Source organism: Anomalospiza imberbis, chromosome 27, assembly GCF_031753505.1.
Source record: "Anomalospiza imberbis isolate Cuckoo-Finch-1a 21T00152 chromosome 27, ASM3175350v1, whole genome shotgun sequence".
In the NCBI taxonomy this organism is placed as follows: domain Eukaryota; kingdom Metazoa; phylum Chordata; class Aves; order Passeriformes; family Viduidae; genus Anomalospiza; species Anomalospiza imberbis.
Window position 1 is genome coordinate 2,747,551 of NC_089707.1, and position 21,371 is coordinate 2,768,921.

The 21,371-nt window shown below is 50.8% G+C and overlaps 1 protein-coding gene and 2 long non-coding RNA genes across 5 annotated transcripts; 2 read left to right on the forward strand and 1 right to left on the reverse strand.

The window, feature by feature from the left end:
• SIN3B (SIN3 transcription regulator family member B) lies at positions 1-14,491 on the reverse strand. Of its 3 annotated transcripts, none has more exons than XM_068174084.1 (19): positions 14,354-14,491; positions 13,607-13,713; positions 12,653-12,806; positions 11,311-11,574; positions 10,794-10,937; positions 10,463-10,585; positions 9,894-9,983; positions 9,527-9,645; positions 8,683-8,890; positions 7,956-8,072; positions 7,364-7,602; positions 6,670-6,853; positions 5,864-6,458; positions 4,997-5,166; positions 4,291-4,464; positions 3,908-4,000; positions 3,529-3,623; positions 2,904-3,108; positions 1-2,502 (listed from the first exon to the last, which is right to left on the reverse strand). In XM_068174084.1, the coding sequence occupies exons 1-19, from the start codon at positions 14,456-14,458 to the stop codon at positions 2,272-2,274; spliced, it is 3,417 nt and encodes a 1,138-aa protein (XP_068030185.1). In that variant the 5' UTR covers positions 14,459-14,491; the 3' UTR covers positions 1-2,271. The 3 variants fall into 3 exon arrangements, with proteins under 3 accessions (XP_068030185.1, XP_068030184.1, XP_068030186.1); XM_068174083.1 differs by lacking the exon at positions 14,354-14,491 and adding an exon at positions 14,078-14,305; XM_068174085.1 differs by lacking the exons at positions 10,794-10,937; positions 11,311-11,574; positions 12,653-12,806; positions 13,607-13,713; positions 14,354-14,491 and adding an exon at positions 10,668-10,682.
• LOC137463107 (uncharacterized) lies at positions 5,008-8,886 on the forward strand. The gene is made up of 2 exons (XR_010993846.1): positions 5,008-5,210; positions 5,438-8,886. It is a non-coding gene; the product is annotated as an uncharacterized lncRNA (long non-coding RNA).
• Positions 14,492-14,643: 152 nt separating the features above from the next.
• Positions 14,644-16,316, forward strand: LOC137462974 (uncharacterized). Its single transcript, XR_010993810.1, has 2 exons — positions 14,644-14,851; positions 16,148-16,316. It is a non-coding gene; the product is annotated as an uncharacterized lncRNA (long non-coding RNA).
• Positions 16,317-21,371: the final 5,055 nt, after the last annotated feature.

The window sequence follows — 21,371 nt, forward strand, 5'->3', positions numbered from 1 at the left end:
GACTTTTAAAATCAATATTTTATTTTACTTGAATGTGCAAATAAATATAAAAAAACTACATTCAAGGAGCTGGCAAAGCAATTACAAGCCCAAAAGCAAAAATCCTTCAAACAAATGGAAGAACAAACTCTTGACTCAAGGTCGTGCAGATACACAGCTGAAACCCTCAGACATGAACAAGCCCTTCTCAAACCTGCCTGATATTCCCCTCATGTCCCTTGCTACTCTCAGCTTCGAGAATAATAGCACTGTAAAGGGCAAAAGTCTTCCTTAATCAGTTCAGATTATAAATTAAGGTTTACAAAATAAGGATGCTTAAAAATACCTGAAGTACACTTAGAATGGGTTGATGGAACAGGACGGTGCCCAGGCGTGTTGCCCACCTTGGTACACCTGGAATCAAATGCATTTTAAGCCACAAGTTGCCACCTATTTTCTAGTAAACAGTTTTCTGTATCACAAAACCATAAAATTTGGCACAATTGTCATCTCCACTGGGAGACAGCAGAGAGGTGAGCAGGACTGAGGTGTGTTTTGGTGAGCTGGCTGGAAGGGAAAGGGGGACACTGTGCTTTGCACTGGGCTTGTCCCCCTGCTCCCCCCAGCCCTTGCAGAGCCTCGTGGTCTCTTATCACTGCAATGAGGGCAGGGGAAGAACCTTCAGATCATTAAACCAAAGTTTAGCAGAGACCCAGCCCAGGAGAACACGGGCTCTTGATGAAAAGTCTCTGCTGGCAGTGGTTGTGCAAGTGGCCATGAATGCCAGGGACTGGCCTCCCTCATTCCCTCCCACAGATTATTTTGCAAAAAAGACAAAGACTTGGGACAGTTTCCTATTAAACATACCCCAAAGGCCAATTTTTCTACTGTCAAGTGAGACAATTGCGAAACCAAATGTCGTACAGTGGAAATAACCCAGGACAAATCCTACAGGCTGCTCCTTAGGTCTGGCAGAAATCATAACCTAAAAATCAAAGCCACAGAAAGTTTCAGGGTGGGGGGGTTATTGCCCCAAAAGCCAGGGAAAAGTTGGAAGCAAAGCTGAAAGGAGGCTGGGTATGCCTCAAAATGTTATGTTTGTAATACACTCCATGGACAGCGTGCTTGCCCTTGGCCCCTGAAAAACAGGAGTGAAGTCACAGTGGGGCTGCAGGACAGACACGAGTAAATTTCCTTGATTTCTCACTAGATTAAGTCAGATGTGGTGTTCTGCATGGATCAGGGCAGGCTGTGTTCGGTTTCACGGCAAAAAAAAGCTTCGACAGCAGTATGGATGCTCATCTAGGGTGGTTGTGGCTGGATCTCACTCTGCTCCTCGCAGATTTCCGCGTGTCCCTGCAGACGCAGCGCCTGTGCTGAGCCAGCAGAAGCAGGAGAGTGAGCTCAGCTCCCAGCTGTGCTCCGGGAGCTCCATCTGCCGATGTTCCGATGTGCTGCAGCGCGCCAGGGGCAGGGCATGCACAGGGCATGCCCAGCTCCGGAGCTGCCCACCAACACGCAAAACACAAACCCAAAAATCAGACCTCGCGATGGACATTCCTCCCCATGGACATTCCTCCTCATGGATATTCTGGAAGGCAGAGTCTGCAGCAGCTCCTCAGCTCCCAAAGCAGCGCTGGCAGCTGGGGGATCTCGGGTCAGAGTTCTTCCCCTCAGCGCACGCTCCAGAACACTTGGTTGATGAGGGAACATCAGAGCCTTGAGTGCTGGCCATCCCCGTGTCAGTTTTGGCATTTTTCTCACCAGAGCACCAGGAACAAGAGTCATTTGTTGCCTTGTTGGTTCACAGGGATAACGAAGCCCCCCTGTGCCGGGGGCTCTCGGCCCCGCTGGCACTCCCAGGGTACAGCGAAGAGTTCTGCAGGCTCCAAGACAGCACAAAGTCAGGAAGATAGGGCAAATCAAACCCTTGGAAGTGGAAGCAACTGCCAGCATCTGCTCAAACACCAGCCCAGCTCCACCTCTCCAACAAAGCCACTAGTGGTAGTTCACCCCCTCACTGAGCTGGTCAGCAGTGCCCTAAAGCCAGGAAACTACTAAAAAGTGTGTGGCAATGCCAAGAGCCCCCTTCCCATAAAAGCTTTTCAAAGTCTCTTCATGATGGCTGGAGGATTACACTGCAAGGAGACAAGTCTATACCATATGGAAAATACATGATAATCCAAAGTAAAATGCTGTTTGGATAAATATCATTAATACATACATTGCATTCCCACCACTATTCTCATAGGAAATGTGCTTCACCAGCAGAGCTCTGCCTTGTCTGGGTGCTCAGGGTGAAGCAGGACGGCGGCTGTACTGCACTCTGTATCTGTTCACTGGCACCCCGTGGATGTTCACTGTCTCACAGGTGGTTTTGCAGGGCACCATCTCCTCGTCCTCATCCCCCATCAGCCAGTCTTGAACCACGTCCACGGCCTCCATGGACACGTTCTCCTCCAGCCACCGGTTGTGCCACTCCTCGAACTGCTGGTGGTGCTTCAGCAGCACCACGGGCTGGACCTGGGAGCAGGCAGTAAAGATCACTGAGAGGCTCCTGGGGGAAAAGCCAAAGCCCTCAGCTCTACCTGAGGTGTGCAATTCTTTGGGAACAGCACAAAGGGAAACAGGAAACCACAGACTGTTTAACCACCCCTATTTCCTAATGTTTGCCACTCCCACTTAAAATTTGCATGCAAAGAAAAGGCTGCTAAGCTAATCCAAAGTACAGAGCATTTACCAGCTCTCCTCCATGTTACACCCAACACAGAGCAGTAACTTTTGGGTGCAGCTTGCAGGAGGAATTCAGCCACAATTCCTGCTATTGGTATCATGGAATCAGAATTACTGGTTCCTGCATTTTGGCTCCCACCCCCAGCCTCTGCTACCACCTGGGCTGCGGAGGGAGCAAAAGGGAGATGTACCTGCTTGGCTCTGCAGAGAGCTCCCCTCCTGTACATGTAATCCTCGGAGTTCATGATGAACATCATCTTGTGGGTGTTGAGCTTGAAGCGGCAGTCGACGTTGCAGGCGCTCTCCACCCCGATCAGCCGCTTCCAGGAGCTCTTGACCTCGCTGCGCAGGGCCCTCACCTGCTTGCACTGCCACTTGCGAAACTTCTTCAGGTTTCTGGAGCAAAACAAGGATGACAAAGCATGTGTCACACCTGGTGAAGTGCTCTCCTCAGCTGACAGGGCTCACAGCACAAGTATGGAACTTGTATTTGCACGTTTGGTTTTTCAGGCTCTCTCCGGGATCTTCCTCCGTATCCACTGACAAATATTTAGTGCAGTGGGAGCAAAGTAGACCCAGAATCCCACCCAGAGTCCATCCTGCTCCATTCCAAACACAGTTCCATGAACAAACCTCAGTGCAGTGGTCATTAATTTCTCTTTCAGCACTACCGTGCAGCTCACTGGCCTGGAGCAGCCCCTCAAAGGTGAGTGCACCTCCCCAGGGCCGGCACATCACCCAAACCCACTGGCACACGGGCAGGGAGGAGGCAGCAGCAGCTGCTGCAGGTGTGGCTCAGGGCAGGGAGCAGCTCACCTTTGCAGAAAGACCGGTTTCAGGAGGAAGCCATCGTTCTGGTTGTTGGGAGCTCCTTCCACCCCAACGTACTGCTCCATGTAGTTTGCCAGGTGCTACACAAGGGAGACCAGTTCCAGTGAGATTTCACCTCATCAGGACAAACATCACTGCAAAGAACCTGTTTATTTCCAAGCCGATTATTCTGAGGCTGATTTATGTTGCTACTCTTTTGCTAATGCATTTCTGTCAATGGCCACAACCCCACAAGTCATCTGCCCACCCTCCAGGCAAACCTGTCCTCCTGGCAAAGCCTCACAGTTTGGAACAAGAAAGCAGGGAAAGCATTCTTAGACATCTGCTCTGTGGTACACAGACTCCATGGTCACTGTAGTGTTACCTGGACCTCCACAGGATCTTCTGTCTGGGTTTCTTCTGTATCCAGCAGCTCAATGGTCATGATCACCTGTCCTTTCCTCTGGAGAAACATGACCTGTGATAAAGTTACAGAAAATATTTGCCACAGGGGTTCACAATAAAATGCTGCATATTCACAAGTCATTTAGACAACAACTAGAAGCTAGGAGAGAAGCAGCAGTGCTTCTCAGTGAACCACAATGTCTCCTCACTGTCTGTGCTCTGATTTTGGTTCCTTCTCTCCATATTGCTCATTCTCTCCCCTTGGAGCTTCCAAACCCAACTTCTCACAGGTGAAGTGCCACCAGGGAGATTTTCTGAAGTTTTTCAGTGATTTTGTGAAGTTCCCTGGCAGCAAGGTCTCACCTTGAAGCAGTTCTCATCTGCCATGCACCGTTCAGCCTTCCACTGGTAGCTGGTCTCCTTTGCTGCCCGGACACAGCGGGATGACAAATTACCCCCAGCAGCTCCTCGCTTCCTCTCGTTCAGGTACAGCTCAACCACCTTCAAGCAGATGTCATCGCTCACTAGATGGTGAAGCTTCCATTAAAAAAGGGGAAGTTCAGTCAGCAAGCCTGGGCCAAGAGTTAGCTCCAGTGTGTCATGAAAGGAGTGTAAAACTCAGCTTGGCATCACACTCAGCTGAAGCAGCAAACTCCAGAGACTTCCCACATTTCACTCTCTTTTTCATGACTTTGCAATAAAAGGAAGAGAGGAGAGTGAGGGGCTGATGTGCCTTAACTAGAAAACTACAGCTGGAAGAAAGATTTGAGTAAAAAGGACCTGACATTTTTTGTGTTGCCTTAGATGTATTTTGAGCATGGCAGAATTTTGAACAGACTGGAACTCAAAAAAACATTGGGAAAGGCCAGAAAGAATAAATCCAAGATGGTCCCTGTATGGAAGCTGAATTCTCACACTAAATTTCTGCTGGGGCATTTCCCTGTCAGATAGAACTTTTCTCTGGATTTGCTCCAAGCTCAGTGTCCATTGCTCTGGAGGGCACTGGGAGAATTCTGGCTGTGTGTGAGGGGTGATGTGCAGCCCCAGCCCAGCCCAGCCCGGCCCTCACCTGGCGCACGATGTTCTGCACCAGCTTGTCCATGGTGAAGCCGATGTAGGCGTGGATGGTGAACATCTCCCGCAGGGTGTCCTCGTACTGCGTGGGGTCGATGTTCCCGTCCAGCAGGCTCCTCACCATGTCCAGGAAGGCTGGGTAGTACTCCTCCAGCTCCACCTCACCTGGCCAGGGGAAAGTGAGTTCATTGCACACACAGAACAGCAGAGTGAAGTCAAGCAAAGTGAGTTCATTGCACACACAGAACAGCAGAGTGAAGTCAAGCAAAGTGAGTTCATTGCACACACAGAACAGCAGAGTGAAGTCAAGCAAAGTGAGTTCATTGCACACACAGAACAGGCAGAGTGAAGTCAAGCAAAGTGAGTCCATTGCACACACAGAACAGGCAGAGTGAAGTCAAGCAAAGTGAGTCCATTGCACACACAGAACAGGCAGAGTGAAGTCAAGCAGTGCAAGAGGCAGCACTGCACAAGAACCACAAAACCCAGTGCAGAGAGTGACATTACAGACAAGCAGATCCCTGCCAGGTGCCCTGACAGGCTGGGACAGTTTTCCTCACGTACTTCCAGGACTGCCCTGGGCAATAACTATTTCTTTGTGGGGCTGTTTACATTGTAAATCAAAGTAACGGATTCCTACAAGGAGGTACCTGAGAACGGTGGGCTGGCAGGAAGTCTCAGTGAAGCAGCCTGTGACACCCTGACTGCCCTGCTGAAGGAGCTGTGTCCACAACTCACCAATACAGCAGAGGATTGCACCTCCACACCCTTCACAGAGCTGCCTGCTGGCCCCCGTGACTCACTCATGCACAATGGAGCACCCAGAGCATTAGGAGTGAACTAAGCCCTGCATTATTCTTACTTGGTTGTTTCAGTCTTAGCTCCATGGCTGGATCATTGGTTTTTTCTTTCCTCCCTTCACAGAGGAGCTTCTCTCTCTCTTTCTCAGTCCGATATTCCAGAAGCTGCTTCTGGGCCTGGCGATAAATCTTTAGGAGCCTGGAGCACAGAGTCTGGTGAAGGCGCAGGAAGAAATACCAATTGTTATTGACAAAGAAGAGGCTGTAAACATCATCCAGGGTGTTGTGGGGCTCAGCAGCTGTCACATCACAGAAGGTTGCTTTGGTCTCCAAAGGACTGCTTGGAGGCCCAGGCACGTGTTTTTTCCGCAGCTCAGGAGTATCCAGGTTCTGCCCCTGGTGGTTTTCTCTGTCCTCATCTGTTGATTCCTCAGAAATGTTGTGTTCAGGTGGCTGAGAGAAGAACAGCTCAGGTATGAAGTGATGCACAATCTGCCTGATGGTTGCCTGATCCTCCTTTTGGATGGTGGGCTGCCTTTTCACATAATAGCTGATAAGAGATGCTGCATCTTCCAAAATCTGCTTGTCTTCATAGATGAAGATAAGATGAGGCTCATTCGTGGATGAACTCCTCCCCTCCGAATGCTGCTCCTGATGCTGTAATCAAGAGACAAACAGATAAAGATCCTTCCAATCCATGCTCAAGAGCCATTCCTACCAGGAGGAATAAGCCAGTATTAACATTGTGCTTGGGACAGCTGGTTTTGACCCAATTTCCAACCACTTCCACACGGCCCCAGGTGCTATGGGCACATCTGGTCACACTAGCAAGGGAGGGAATGGAGGGGTCATTCCCTGCCATACCCACCTCGTCATAGACACTCTCAATTTCATTCAGCAAGCTCTTGGAGCGCAGAGCTTTGGTGTCATTCTGCTTGAAGTTGACAGCCTGGTGGTCCAGGGATTTCAAATAGGCCTTCTCATACTGCTCCCTCCAAATCTTGTTGAAGCCCTGCTGGGCCTCCCTCCATTCTTCCTCTTTTGCTTTCAACCTGCATAAATGAACAGTCTTTGTCAGTTCAGACAGACAGACAGAGAAACACACCCAAAACATTTTAATGCAGCCAACTGTGGTGCAGCAAGAAGTTTTCAGTGGAAAACCAGAATTGATTCCTGGAAGCAATAAATGAATTTGAGAAAGCACCACCGATGATGATGAGTTCAAACAACACCTACAGAATCACAAAACCGTTTAGGTTCAAAAAGACCTCTGAGATCATCAAGTCCAACCTTTGACCAATCACTGCTTTATCAACCAGACCAGAGCACCAGGTGCCATGTCCAGTTGGTTTTTGAACACCTCCAGGGATGGGGACTCCACCACCTCCCTGGGAACCCCTTTCCAATGTTTAACAACCCCTTCTGTGAAGAAATTCCCCCTGATGTCCAACCAGAACTTCCAGCAGCACAGCCTGAGGCTACGTCCTCACGTTTTGTTGTTTAAAAATGCTTTAAAAATCCTTTTTTCAGCCTCTTAAAGAACAAAGCACAATGGGAATTACCTCTTAAGAACTACAGGGACAGCAGTAACTGGGTTTTTCTTCAGACTCTCGATGATCTCTGGTGCTTTGTCACCGTAGATGCGATAGATGGCCCGGCGCTGGATCACTTCTGAGGTTCCCCCCAAACAATCATCCAGGCGAAACTTCTCCTGGTCCTCCTGGGTCAGGCGGGACAGTTTTTTCTGCACACTCTCCAGCACACGGATTGTGGCTAAATTGGTCTCCAGGACAACATCCAGCTGTTGAAAGTTCCCAGAAATCAGTGTCAGAACAGGCAGAGCAGGAACACGGAGAGCAGCAGCAGCCCAGGTTTGTGGAAGGTGTTCCAGCCCCACGGGGTGGAGCCAGGAAGCAGCAGGAAGGTTTTTACTGGAAAATAGACCTCTGCCAGCTCTCCCAAAGGTCACATGCAATTTAGAACTGGATTCATGCCTAGGAAGAACTATTAGACTCCAAGCACAGCACAACCAAACTCCATCTCAAACCAACAAACACCAACAGAACTTTCAGGAACTGGCCGCTAATTAATTCAGCAAAATCCAGAGGTTTTGCTTTCTGAGGGAGCAGAAAGGGAGCTCAGCAGCAGAGGTACCTCAAAGCGCTCGTCCTCGCAGCGGTGCAGCTGCTCCTCATATGGAGTCTTCTTGGAGCTGACAAAAGTGGAGTCTTCAGACCAGGATGGAAACGAAACCCAGGTATCATTTAACACCTGCAACAGTGCAGAGGCATGACATTGAGCCCCTTGGGAGCCCAGAGCTGTTCTCATGGGGTTTTCTCTCCTGTCTTCTTGCATAGTTCTTCCCTGAGGTTCTGTAGGACATTCCAGACCTAATTCCTGGGTCACTGCTCCCCATATTTGAGGTCTGTGTGGAACTGCAGGGCCCTGTTCACTAAACTCAGTAACGCCTTCACTATCACCTCACAAACAGAGATCACTCTGCAGTGATCAGCAGCTGTAAATAAAGGAGACAGAGCTCCCCACAACAGTGGGAATGGCACCTCAGGCACGGCCTCACGGGGCTCTTCCAGAGAAAAATTATTCCCAGAGGCCATACTGGCCCACTGCTAGAAAATTAATTCCAGGATATTTAATATTCTTTTCTGTCTATAGGAATAAATTTCTGTCTGCACGTATTTGAGATGTGATTTGAGACAGGTTTTGATAAAGTTAGTGAAATGTGGGTATTATTTCAGTAAATTGGCTGAATCAATTGAATTAGCACTGAAAAGGGGACTCCACATGCAGCAGCTATGGCACAAACCGCCCCACTCCAATTTGTATGTGTGTTCAGGGATTGAACAGCCTGATCCCAGAGTACCTCCTTGCAAATGGCTGTTCTCCCACTGCACTTTGGCTGCTGGTAGGTTTTTGGGAGAGCCCTGTAACTGGATCCGATGCGTTTGCAGGACGCGTAATCGATTTCCCGGCTCATTCCATCCCCGGAGCGGTCGCTCAGCGGAGAAGCAAAGGAAAGCTCTTTCACCCCAAGGAAGGACTTGAACTGTGCAAAGAGTTCTGGGAATTTCCTTCAAAAACACAAGTATTTTGTTATTTCAGTGTGACAGTTTTAGGGTGGTTAATGCGTGTCATAAAAGGGAGGCAGAAATATCTAAACAAACTCAGCATTGCAGGGAGAAATATTTCACCAACATCTCACCTCTGTTATCATTCTCTCTGAATTGCTTTAGGGCTTGTTTTTTTTCACTTAAGGTAGGAAAATTATTTCCCTTCACCACACAAACACTCCCCTTAAGTGCCTGAGGAGAAACTGATCCTTGCCATTTGACTCTCCCTCTTCTGCTGCAAGCCAAACAGCTCAGGAGGCTCACAGCAGAGCTGCAGCTATTTATCCTTCTCACAGCCCTGGTCTCAGATTTCATGTTTATACCTTTATTATACTTTGAGATATTAAATGGGCAGTGTGAACATACAGAGGAAAGTATCTTCCTCACAACACTCATTAAGAGCTGTACAGATAAATGTAAAGGTTCAGATTTTATTACTCCTCACTTTGAATTAAACTTTATTTTCTTGCCTGCTACCCAGGAGATACTTCCAAATTAAATCCAAACCTTCTGTAAAAAAGTTCACAATGTGCCCAAAAAATAACAGAGTAGGACCTACAAAGTACCACAGGGCAGAGAGGTAAGTTAGTAACTTACCCTAAAAAGGGTGTAACAAGCTGGAGCAACTCGGAGCCAGAGACCAACTCCTGGTTGAAGAGAGCAATGCAACGAAGAAAATTTTCATAGACCTCCTGACTCTTGAGCACCCTGCGCACCTGCAGCAGTTTGGAGAGATGATCACAGCACCTGAATGCCACTTGGATTTAGAAATTTATTCATTATCAGTCTATTCATCTTCCAAACCCACCTATTTTAATTTTTGCCAGTCTTTCTCTACCACTTGAAAAGTCACGGGAATGTCTTAAGTGCTGACACACAAATTGTACAGAAAACCAACAAATTAACAACCATGTGAAAGGCTGAAGATAAGTCCAGAGAATGTGAGAAAAGGACAAATACTGACCTTGTCAAAGAAGGAAAATTCTTGCAGTGTCCCATATTTCCCCACTGTTGCAACTGACAGATCTTTGGTACCTCGCAGCTTCATTTTCTTCTGTTAAAAGAACAAGCAGTTACATTTAAAATGTTGTGACTCAAATGCCATCAAATTCCACTCTGTTGACACAGAACAGCTCCCTGCAAAGGCTGAGACCCTGTATTTCCCCAGCAGTGATCTGGCATTGCTGTGTCACATCCTCACAGCAATCTCTGTCAAATGTCTCCCAGCTAAGAAGAAACAACAACAAAAAAAAAAAAGAGAATCACTTGAGATTCTGCACAGAAGCAATTACTTGTCCCCTTCCAGGGCCAATACTTAGCACAGAAGTTTGTGATATTTAGTATCAAACATGTTACCACACACATTTAAGCATGCATTAAAAATTCCCTTTTCCTACAGCAATTGAAATAACTCAAAATTTTGTTTCTCATACACCTACATACATCAAAGACACTACTCATTACTCCTTTATCTCAGCAATTACTAAGCACAAGTAATGAGGTTATTTTAAGTTTTCACTCGCTGAAGGATACCTTTGCTGGGCCAGAAACAGGACGCAGCAGCAGCGGCCTGGATCGCTTCTTGCTGTGCTCCAGATTCTTCTCATGCTCAGTTTTCTGGACACTGTTCACTTCACATGGTCCATTTCCTGTGAACTGAAGGAAATAAATAATGATTTCAACATTCTCCTCTCAAATAAAGAGTCCTAACAGGACACAGAGCATGTGGTTAAGTCACCTGTTCTGAGAAAATCCAAACAACGAAGAGGAGCAATGTTCATTACTGGCTGTATGATTTTCCATGTTTTGCATATTCTACATGCAGACAGAGCATTCAATATCCTGCTCTGCTCTCAGCACCTACCAAAGACCTTTTTGCCTCTGGGAGGAACTGTCCAAACTCTGAGAGCAGATCCTCCTGTCCCCGGAACAGATTGGCCACTTCGGTGAACACTTCCTCCTCTGACATGCCCCGGAAGGGTCGGCCCTTGGTGTTCAGCTGCTCTTTCTGAAAACATACACACAGATGTTCAACAGAGTCAAAAGATCCCTCACTCTGCCAGAAAACTCACCCCGAGCCAAAAACACGAATGCCACACAACAGAAAGGACTCTGAGGCAGCCCAGGTTCTTACAGGGCCTCCTTTCACACACAGGATCACAAAATCAACTGAAGGTGAGTACAGACAGGTCTGGCTACAGCCTCTTTACACCCTGCAAAGTTCCACGGTTTTCACACTTTTTGTCACTTCCTGTGAATATCTGTGAAGACAAGTCCTTGGGAACTCTAAGTCTGTTCAACAGGCAGAGATTAAATTTGACAACCACAACTCCAACAGCTCCAGTGCCAACCCACTGCCTCTTCCACAGAAGACTTTTTACCTGGTAAGTGTGAAGAATTTCTAGAAAGGATCTGTAAATCTCTGGATGGTCAAGGAAACGTGTTTTGATCTTATTCACATAACTGATGGCATTATTGAACTCCACGGAATCAGATTCCAAGGGAATTTGGGATTTATCTTCTTTGTAGGGAAGCTGCTGCCGAAACTCCTCGGAGCAGTCGCTGTGGTTGTGGGAGTTCTCCTGGGAGTAGTGCAAGACCAGCCCACTGCCAGGGAGTGCACTGGGGACGGGCTCTGGGGGCACCTGGGGGCACAGGACACACGAGATGGGTTGGAAAAAGATCAGGGACCAGCTCAACAACAACCCAGCAGCAGTGCTGGCAAGTCTCCAGCTAAAAAAATATTGTCACGGGAAGAAGGAAGAAAAAGTATTTCAGTCACCAATCAATTTCCCTACCTGGTTTATTAACTCCATCAGTTAAAATAATGCCTGAAGTTCTCCCTGGTGTAGGAACCACTTGATTTGTGGCTGTCACAGCCTTATTGGCCTCACCTGAGAGGCTGCACCAAACACCACTGCAGGTTCTGCTACCACTGGTTATTGCAGAGGGGCTGCCAGTTTTAAGGGGCATATTAAACATATGGCCCTTACAGGTGTTAATTCCTAAGCAACACAGAGATCTGAGGGAGCTGAGATTTAAAAGGTAGTTCCTGCTGCTAACTAGAGTTACACCACAAGTTTATCAGCAGAATTCAGTTTATGGCTCTATTTCAGCTCCACAACCACAAAGTAATAATAAAAAACAACTAGGGGAAACATCCATCTGTATCCCAGCAAGAGTATTTCACACCAAAAATACCTGATGGGGATTCCATGATCTTAAAGACCTTTCCCAACTTAAACAATTCAATGATTTCACAGTTCCTTTGCCTGTTTCCTAAACAAGTTTCACGGTTTCTCAGTGGAAGACTGGAAGTGCAATTCTTCCAGGATCAACCCCTGCATTTTGCCACTACCCACAACCCCTATTGGGAACAATGTCAAGCCAATTCCAATTTCAGTTTCCAAACACGACTGAAATATTTGGTGTTGAAATGGTGTTTCCATGCAGAATCATCACTCCTGTGTAAGCCAAACTACCTGGTTTGGGAATAAATTGGAGGTTGGAACTAGGTGATCTTTAAGGCTCCTTGCAATCCTAAGCACTCTATGATTCTCTGAATAAGTAAATTTATATTACACCCATTATCATGGGCTTTAAAAACCATCTAAAACCATCAGCAACGTGCACTACACATAAATCTCCGCAGCCTAAACTGTGCAGACGTGTCCAGTGACACATGGAACACTTTATTTAGAGAATAAGAGTTCTGGGACCTACCTGACTATTCAAAGGTGACTGTATACTTAATTTCCCATTCTTTGGAATTTCTATCCTGTAGCCCAGAGGAAGAAATGCATTGAATCCCACAATGAGGTCGGGATGCTCATGGAAAAGCTGAGAAACACGTCGGATGACTCCAGGTGTGTCAATGCTAAAATTGAGAGGGGTTTGTTACTTTTATCCAAATTAGAAACACCAGTTAAGCCCAGAAAGTGCCAACCAAGAGAAATGTGAAGTATCTGGTAAATTAGGGATGCAATTCTTTAAAAAAAAATAAATTAGCCCAATTAGAAAGAATGACCACTGCAGCTTCACCCTGGGAATGTTATCCATGGAGAGGAGAGATGAGTGTGCAGGTTGGCAAAGGGGCAGGACAGACAGCCAGCACCTCCAGGGTTGGCAGGTCGCAGGTTCTGCTCAGGCTGCTTCACGTGTTTCTCAGATCTGCGCTTCAGAGTGGAAAGCAAAAGCAGATTTGCTTTCTCCTGTGGATTTCACCCCTGGAAAATTATGGGGTGGGCAGAAGTATTCCAGCTTCACAGGACTGCACCGCTGGGGGACAGGGCAGTGAGTGTGCAGAGGGGGAGTGATGGGGTGAAGGCTGGGGGGCTCTGCACAGGTAAAGAGACCCCACAAAGGCTGAGACCTTAGGGAAGGGCTGGAGCTGGGCCAGGGCTTGGCACGGAGCTCAGGGAAAGGTTCTTCCCCCCGAGGGTGCTGGCACTGCCCAGGCTCCCCAGGGAATGGTCCCGGCCCCAAGGCTGCCAGAGCTGCAGGAGCGTTTGGACAGCGCTGCCAGGGATGCTCAGGGTGGGGGTGTTGGGGTGCCTGGGCAGGGCCAGGGGCTGGATTTGATCCCTGGGGATCCCTCCCAGCTCAGGATGTTCTGGGGTTCTGTGAAAGGCTGAGGAGCTCCCCAGAGCACCCTGGGGTGCAGGAGCTTGGCTTTACCTCTGGCTCTTGAACTCCTTCATGATCTCCAGGAAGCCGTTGTAGGTGGCAGGGTCGCTGCCAAAGCGGATCTTCACCTGGTCCAGGTAGGAGAGCGCATCCTCCACCTGCGGGGGCAGAACCCGCTGGGGAACAGGCCCTGGAGCCCCCCCGGCACCACAACTGGGCGGGGGCACCGCGAGGCGCTGCAGGGGGTGGGAACCGGCCCCGGGGGAGGCCCGCAGCACCGGCGGAGGGCACTCGGTACCGGCTGAGGGGGCCGGAGGCCGGCAGGCCCCGGTGGGCTTCCCGTGCTCGGGGGTGGCAAGGCACGGAGCGGGGCACGGTACCGGGGAGCCGGGAACAGGTCCCTGGGGAGGACGACCGCGGTACCGGAGAGGAACAGCAGGGCCGGGGAGAGGGGCATGGCCCAGGGGAGGGGGAAACGGGCCCGGGGAGCCCTCACGGTACCGGGGGAACAGGACACGGAACCGGGGGAACGGGATGCGGCCCCAGGGGACCCCACGGAACCAGCGGAGGAGGGCGGGGAAGCCCCCAGCGCGAGGGGGACAAACCCCCGGGACACCCCCCGATACCGGCGGGTGAGGGACAAGCCCTGGGGGACGAGTTCGGCACCGCGGCCGGGACAGGGCAGGTCACGGCGGGGGCGGGCGGGGCCGTCCCGGGGGGGCGAGGAGCGGCCATTGGCGGGGGCGGGGAGGGTGGGGAAGGGACGATGGCGGCCGCCGCGGCGGGCCCCGCACTCACGTGCACCGGCAGCTTCTCGTGCGGCGCGGCCCGGCCGCCGCCGCCGCCCCAGCGCGGGGCGCTGCCCCCGCCGGCCCCGCGGCCGCCGCCGCCCCCCGCCGCCATGTTGGAGTCGGGCGGGCGAGCGCGGCCCCGGCGGCGCGCGCGGCCGGTGCGTCAGCGCGCACGGCCCGGGCCACGCCCCCGCGGCAGGACACGCCCCGCCCTCCGCGCCTCCGCCCTCTGGTTGGCCACGCCCCGCTGTAGGACACGCCTCTTTGACGTTTACACGGTGTGGTCACGCCCCCGGTCGTGCAGACCACGCCCCCAGAGCCGCTTCCGGCCGTTCGAGCGCCGCGGCGGGAGCGGCGCCTGAGGGAGCGCCTCAGGGAGCGCCTCAGGGAGCGCCGGGGCTGAGGGGGAGCGGCTGGAGGGGCCCGGGGGGCTGAGGGGGCTGTGGAGGCTGCAGGAGCCGCGGGCTGAGAACTGGAACTGCCGGGGCTGGAGGGACCGCGTCTGGCGCTGCGGGGCTGAGGGAGCCGAGGGGTGTTGGAGGGGTCCAGACGGGGCTGGAGGAGCCCAGGGGTGGCTGGGGAAGGCCGGCAGGGCTGGTGGGGGCTGTGGGGAGCTTGAGGAACGAGGGCTGGGGGAGCCCCAGGGGCTGGAAGAGCCAGGGGGTGTGGAGGAGCCGGGGTGAGAAGAGCCATGAGGGGGTTTGGGGAGTCCTGGGGGGGTTTGGGGAGTCCTGGGGGGATTTGGGAGAGTCCTGGGGGGTATTTGGAGGAGTCCTGGGGGGTTTGGGAGAGTCCTGGGGGGGTTTGGAGGGGTCATGGGGGGTTTGGGGGGAGCCAGAGGGGGTTTGGAGGAGTCCTGGGGGGGGTTGGGGGAGTCCTGGGGGGGTTTGGGAGAGTCCTGGGGGGGTTTGGGGGAGTTCTGGGGGGGTTTGGAGGAGTCCTGGGGGGGTTTGGAGGAGTCCTGGGGGGGTTGGGAGAGTCCTGGGGGGGGTTTGGGGGAGTCCTGGGGGGCTTGGGGGAGTCCTGGGGGGGTTTGGGGGAGTCCTGGGGGGGGTTGGAGGAGTCCTGGGGGGCTTGGGGGAGTCCTGGGGGGGTTTGGAGGAGTCCTGGGGGGGGTTGGGGGAGTCCTGGGGGCCTTGGGGGAGTCCTGGGGGTTTTGGGGGAGTCCTGGGGGGGGGGGGGGTTGGAGGAGTCCTGGAGGGGTTTGGGGGAGTCCTGGGGGGGTTTGGGGGAGTCCTGGGGGTTTTGGGGGAGTCCTGGGGGGGGGGTTGGGGGAGTCCTGGGGGGTTTGGGGGGAGTCCTGGGGGGTCTGGGGGAGCCAGAGGGGCTGGGGGTGCCCGGGGAGCTCTTCACTGCTGTGCCCTGAGCTCAAGCGTTGCTCTGGGGTGGCAGGATAAATGTGGGCTTACAATATGCCACTTCCCCCAGCGGGCCCTGTCAGCAGGCAATTTGAACTCAGTAAAACTGAGTTACATGAAGAGCAAGGAGGAGCGGGGGGAAAAGATAAGCCATGTGGTTTGTTTTTCCTTTAAGCATTGCCGATGATTTGCATCATAGAAAAGTGCAGAAGCCTTTCTTGCCTTGCCTTTAAACTTGCTGCTGGTATTTGAACTCAGAATCTTTTTCTCTGTGTTGTGCTGGAATATTCCAGCTGTTTGCAGCTTCCAGGCAGGATGCTCACACACAACCTCTGGATTTGATATCCCATCCCCTGTTCTGATACTTGCCCAAACTGCTGCCCTGTGACCCATTTCCCTTCATACAGGAAGGATTTAATTAATAAAGACTTTTTCTTTCACAGTTACTGCTTTCAATGCCCCAGACTGTGATGGATTGATTGAGTGACCCAGCACACAAGTATTGATCATCTTTGGAGAAGCAGGCACTGCAAAGGCCTTTCAGGAGAGATGTGGGCTGAAAATGGCATTAGATTTTTGTGCTGGTACATACAGGTTGAAGTGGAGATGTTTTAGAGTTTTCAGTGGTTATACAGTGCTTAAGAATAGAGATAATAAATACAGATTTTTACAGGAGTGATGCTGGAAGGGTGGGGGGAGCCAAATGCAGCTCCTAGGTTATGAAGCACTCATAACTGTGCAGGAAAGAGACTGGTAGGAGAGAGTAAAACCCTTTATTCCACCTGTGGAAAGGAGTAGCTCACAGATATCCTTGGTGTGTTGTCAGCTCACAGAAATCAGCATTGATCCAACCTCCTGCACCACTTGTATTTTTTTCCCCTCCTGGATTCTCCTGAGCTGGCCCAATTTCTGCTTTTTATTACTATTATTAACTTGAGAAGTCTCATCCCCTTCCCTGGTTTGTGCCATGTGCTGACATGAGCAGAACCAGCTGCAGGTAACTCCTGTGAGTTTTGTTTTCTGCCAGAGCAGAGTTCCCAGCCCTCAGCCCCTGCCAGCACCACACCTGGGTGTGAATCCAGCTGTAAGGATGCTCCCAAACCAGCCCTGGGTGCTGGGAAAAGCTTGTGCCTGTCAGTTTGTCAGGATTTGGGTGTTCTCTTTGGGAATCAGTTAACCACTGACACTCAGCTCGAGGTGCCTCAGAATAGCTCAGCTCAAGTTGCTACTGACAGAGCTCCAAGAGACCATGGGCTCCTGCCAAGCAGGAGATCTGTGACCTTCCAAAGGGAGCCCTTGGTCCCCAGGGCACTCCTGAAGGACTGGATCCCTGTAGGTGACTCTGTTAACTCCAAGGAAAGCAGGGATCTGGGTTCTGATGGTGTGGCTGGGCCTGTGGATCTGCAAGGACTAAGTCATCCTGGGCTGTGGCAAACTGCTTCTCCTGCCCCTTGGTTGCCATGTGGCTCTGGGGGAAGGATGACAGTGACATCCTGCCTGCAGTTCAGTGGGAAGACAAGGGCTGTCCCAGGGATCAGCCCCATGAAAAGGAGCTGGCTTTGCTCAGATATTTCCAAGCATCTCACTCAGGCAGACGTGTGCAGTGTGTCACACCCTTCACCTGTGAAACAAGGAAATCAGAGACTGTTCCTACTCTGTCTGCCCTCAGATGGGGCTCATGGTTGGCTTCTTTACTTGGGAAATGGCTTATTATGAATATATTATTCATATTTAAAATTCTCACCTGTCACAAGCTACAACCTTCAAGGCTGTGGCTGCAAATGTGTGGCTCTTTCAGCCCCTTTAAGGTAAAGGCTGACTGTACCTTTGTACCTGAGGAAGAACAGGCAATCCTGTGCCCCTCATCCACAGGAAGGTGATGTGAGGACTGTTCTTTGGGATGCACACCCTGGGTAATGAACCTGCCTCTGGTAGAAACCAAATTCCAGATGTGCAGACTGTGATCCATGGCAGTGGAAACAGCACAGGTTCCTTTTTCAAACACTTCCACACACCTCACCTCAGCTATCAAGTAGGAGAGGGGCTCACAAAATAAGGGATTCTCAGTGCTTTTGGGATTCAGGAGAATGCTCGTGGCTGGGAGATGTCTGTGTGCCTAAAGCTCCAGGACTGCCAAGCTGTCACAGCTCTTCTCAGGCATGAAAGCAGCCTTCCAGCCTCACAAAGTGGAGAAGGCTCAGCAGAAAGCAGCTTTCCAGCCTCACAAAGTGGAGAAGGCTCAGCAGAAAGCAGCCTTCCAGCCTCACAAAGTGGAGAAGGCTCAGCAGAAAGCAGCCTTCCAGCCTCACAAGGTGGAGAAGGCTCAGCAGAAAGCAGCCTTCCAGCCTCACAAGGTGGAGAAGGCTCAGCAGAAAGCAGCCTTCCAGCCTCACAAGGTGGAGAATGCTCAACAGAGTGCCCAGGAAGGGCGTGCAGCATCCCAAAAACTTCCATATTCCAGACAATCACGGAGCCATCCCGGGAAGCTGCCACCAGCAGCTGGCAATCAGGACCAAGTGCCATCGCTGTGACACACAGAGAGGAGGGAGAGGCTGCTCTTGCTGCCACAGACAGAAAAATGACATTTTTAAGCGTGTTTATGTGCTGTGTTTCCCCAGCTGGAACCCCTGGTCCTGTCTGAACCCCGTGGTCTGTGCCAGGAGCAAGATTAGGTTCCTGCAGACATATCTAGGTCAGTGTGTGCTGCTGTTGTCCTGGCGACTAAATGACCCACTTTCCCCTCATTTGTGGAAGCAGCTGCCAACGGGGCCAGGGCATGGCCAGCACAAAGGCACAGGACCTTCCTCCTGCCTTTGTCTCCAAGCTGGGGTCCTACAGAAACTGGGCTTTTCTCCTCCAAATGTATTGTGTTTCTTCCAGAGAAAATCCCTCATTTTGTGAGCCCCTCTCCCACTTGATAGCTGAGGTGAGGTGTGTGGAAGTGTTTGAAAAAGGAACCTGTGCTGTTTCCGCTGCCATGGATCACAGTCTGCACATCTGGAATTTGGTTTCTGCCAGAGGCAGGTTCATTACCCAGGGTGTGCATCCCAAAGAACAGTCCTCACATCACCTTCCTGTGGATGAGGGGCACAGGATCGCCTGTTCTCCCTCAGAAGAACACAATCAATTCTCCCTTCCTGTTTATTATAGTGTTTCTTGCATCTCATTCATAACAGAGGGATAATTAGAAATATTGTTGGGCTGTATCTGCCCCAGAAATGAGCCTACCTTTGAGGAGAGATAGGACCCTACACACAACCCTGTGGAGAAATCCACACAGCGGGATGAGCACAGGGTAGGGACAGACCCTGCAGCAGCTCAGGCACTGCTGCCACAGCTGCCCCATGACTCCAGCTAGGAAGGCACCAAGGAAGAAGCCTGGCCAACACTTCTGTGTGGATTTTCCTCCTCCCTGAGAGGGCAGAGACAGAAAAACCTTTTAGGACATGGCTCTGGTGAGCCTGTGAGAGCAGCCATAGCTGTATTTGGTGGTGTACAATGTGAAATGAGCTGAGCTGAGCTGGCCTGATCTGGTCATATAGGGATGGCTCCACTGTAAAACCTGGGAAATGTAATGGTGTGGATTTTTCCCTGAGGGAGCTTGTGCCTTCAGTTATACCCCCTGAGACTTTGTGTGTTTATTCTCTTGGTTCAGCAAAACTTTCTCCCTTTCGAAAGCCAAAACAACTGAAGGAAGCCACCTGGCACTTGTGCAGGTGTCTGAGCCTCCCCTTGTGCAAAGCTTAAAGCTCTGGGTGTGGATTTCTCTTCAGGGCTGTCAGCAAAGTGCTTCAAGGACGCTGAGCTGGGCTGGGGAGCTCTCCGGGCTTAGGAGGAGTGAGCAGAGGATTTGAGACAGAAGCAGGGAGCTGGTGCCAGCCTGCAGAGTGACACCCTGCTCTGTCCCTGCTGGTTGCTATGGCATTTTCATTTCTGCTTCTTTGCAAGGGGGATTTGTGGTTTTTCCTTAGTTACCGAGCAAACCTCAGCAGTATGGAGTCACTGCTAATGTAAAATCAGTGATATGGGAAAAATTAACTTTGATTTTCAGACAAGTCTGAACATCAGCAGAAGAGAATCACAGAAGGGTTGGAAGGGACCTTAAAGATCATCCCATTCCAACCCCCTCACATAGGCAAGGACATGCAACTCTAATTGCCAGAACTCTGCAAGAGACACTGAGATATTCAAAATCTCTTGCTAAGGATTTCTCCTGTAAAAAACCTGGGGATTTTGGACCATGGATGACCCAGTAAACAACTTGGTCTTTCAGGACAAGTAACCTTGTGACTGCAGGTTATTTGCTGCAACATTCCAAGCCTAGATTCTGCCACAGAAGGATCCCCCATGTGTCAGTAGCCTCTTTTATGCTAGAAATTCTGTGCAAATTAGTCTAATTGGGATTAAATTACCGCTGAAGTATATCCAGTGGAATTTATACATGGCACTTTTTTTCCAGTTGAATACAGAAATGAAAAGATGCTATAAACCCTCATGTCCAGGTGTTTGAAGGTGATGATCCATGTAAATCAAGCCACCTCAGCCTTGAAATCCAGACAACTCAATCATACAAATACTCCTGATTCAAAAGTTCTAGGAAATTGGTACAGCAGTATTTGACTTCTGAGGAGATGGAAAATCTGTGAGCATTCTGGGAGTATTTTTTGGTCCATCACACACATTTTGATGGCCTTTGGACAGGACAGAAAGGAGAGAAGTGATTTCCCTCAAGCATTGGGCCCGTGCCTCTGGATATACCCTTCTCCAGGAGAAGGATTCTCTGGATATACCCTCTCCAGGAGAGCATCTCTCTCCACAGCCAGGTCTGCATGGAGGGATTTCACCTCTCAAGACAGGAATGTGAATCATAGAATCATTACATAGAATTCCAGAGTATCCTGAGTGGGAAGGGACCCACAGGGATCACAGAGTCCAACCCCAGGCCCTGCACAGGCACCCCAACAATCCCACCTGTGCCTGGGAGGGTCACAGGGAGCAGCCTGGTGCTGGATGGAAGCAGCCCTTAGGACAAGGGATGAGGGACAGGACACAGGGAATGGCTCCCACTGCCAGAGGGCAGGGCTGGATGGGATATTGGGCAGGAATTGTTCCCTGGGAGGGTGGGCAGGCCCTGGCACAGGGTGCCCAGAGCAGCTGGGGCTGCCCCTGGATCCCTGGCAGTGCCCAAGGCCAGGCTGGACAGGGCTTGGAGCAGCCTGGGACGGTGGAAGGTGTCCCTGCCATGGCAGGGCTGGCACTGGATGGGCTTTGAGGTCCCTTTTTAAAGTCTCTTCCAACCCAAACCAATCTGGGATTCTATGGTTAAAATAAGAACATAAAAACTCTGCATCGAGACATTTTGGAATGCTTGGTTACAGAATACAGCACAGCAGCACTGATCCAGAAGAACACATTTCTTACACCTTGCTGCAGCAAATCCTCCAGCCCATTTTAAACCCCACACTGTGCTGCTGGCCAGCTCAGCAGTGAGAAAGAGCCCTAATAAAAGGCAATTCTGCTCCCAGGGAAGCTTTTCATACACAGTGAGTCTGAAATTCTTACACTGCTTCCCCTGCTGTGCCTTTTACAAGAGAGATTCCCACTTTCCAGAAAAATCTGTGTGACACCTTTTAAGTGATGCATTCACTGAATTAAATCAAACAGCCA

Excerpts from the sequence above, each read along its gene's own strand:
- SIN3B (XM_068174083.1), bottom strand. The coding sequence starts at position 14,290 with ATGGCCGCTCCTCGCCCCCCCGGGACGGCCCCGCCCGCCCCCGCCGTG. Across the intron at positions 9,984-10,462 it reads CTGTTTCTGGCCCAGCAAAG|AAGAAAATGAAGCTGCGAGG; the intron begins GTATCCTTCAGC and ends TTCTTTTAACAG. Across the intron at positions 6,854-7,363 it reads GTCCCTGTAGTTCTTAAGAG|GTTGAAAGCAAAAGAGGAAG; the intron begins GTAATTCCCATT and ends TCATTTATGCAG.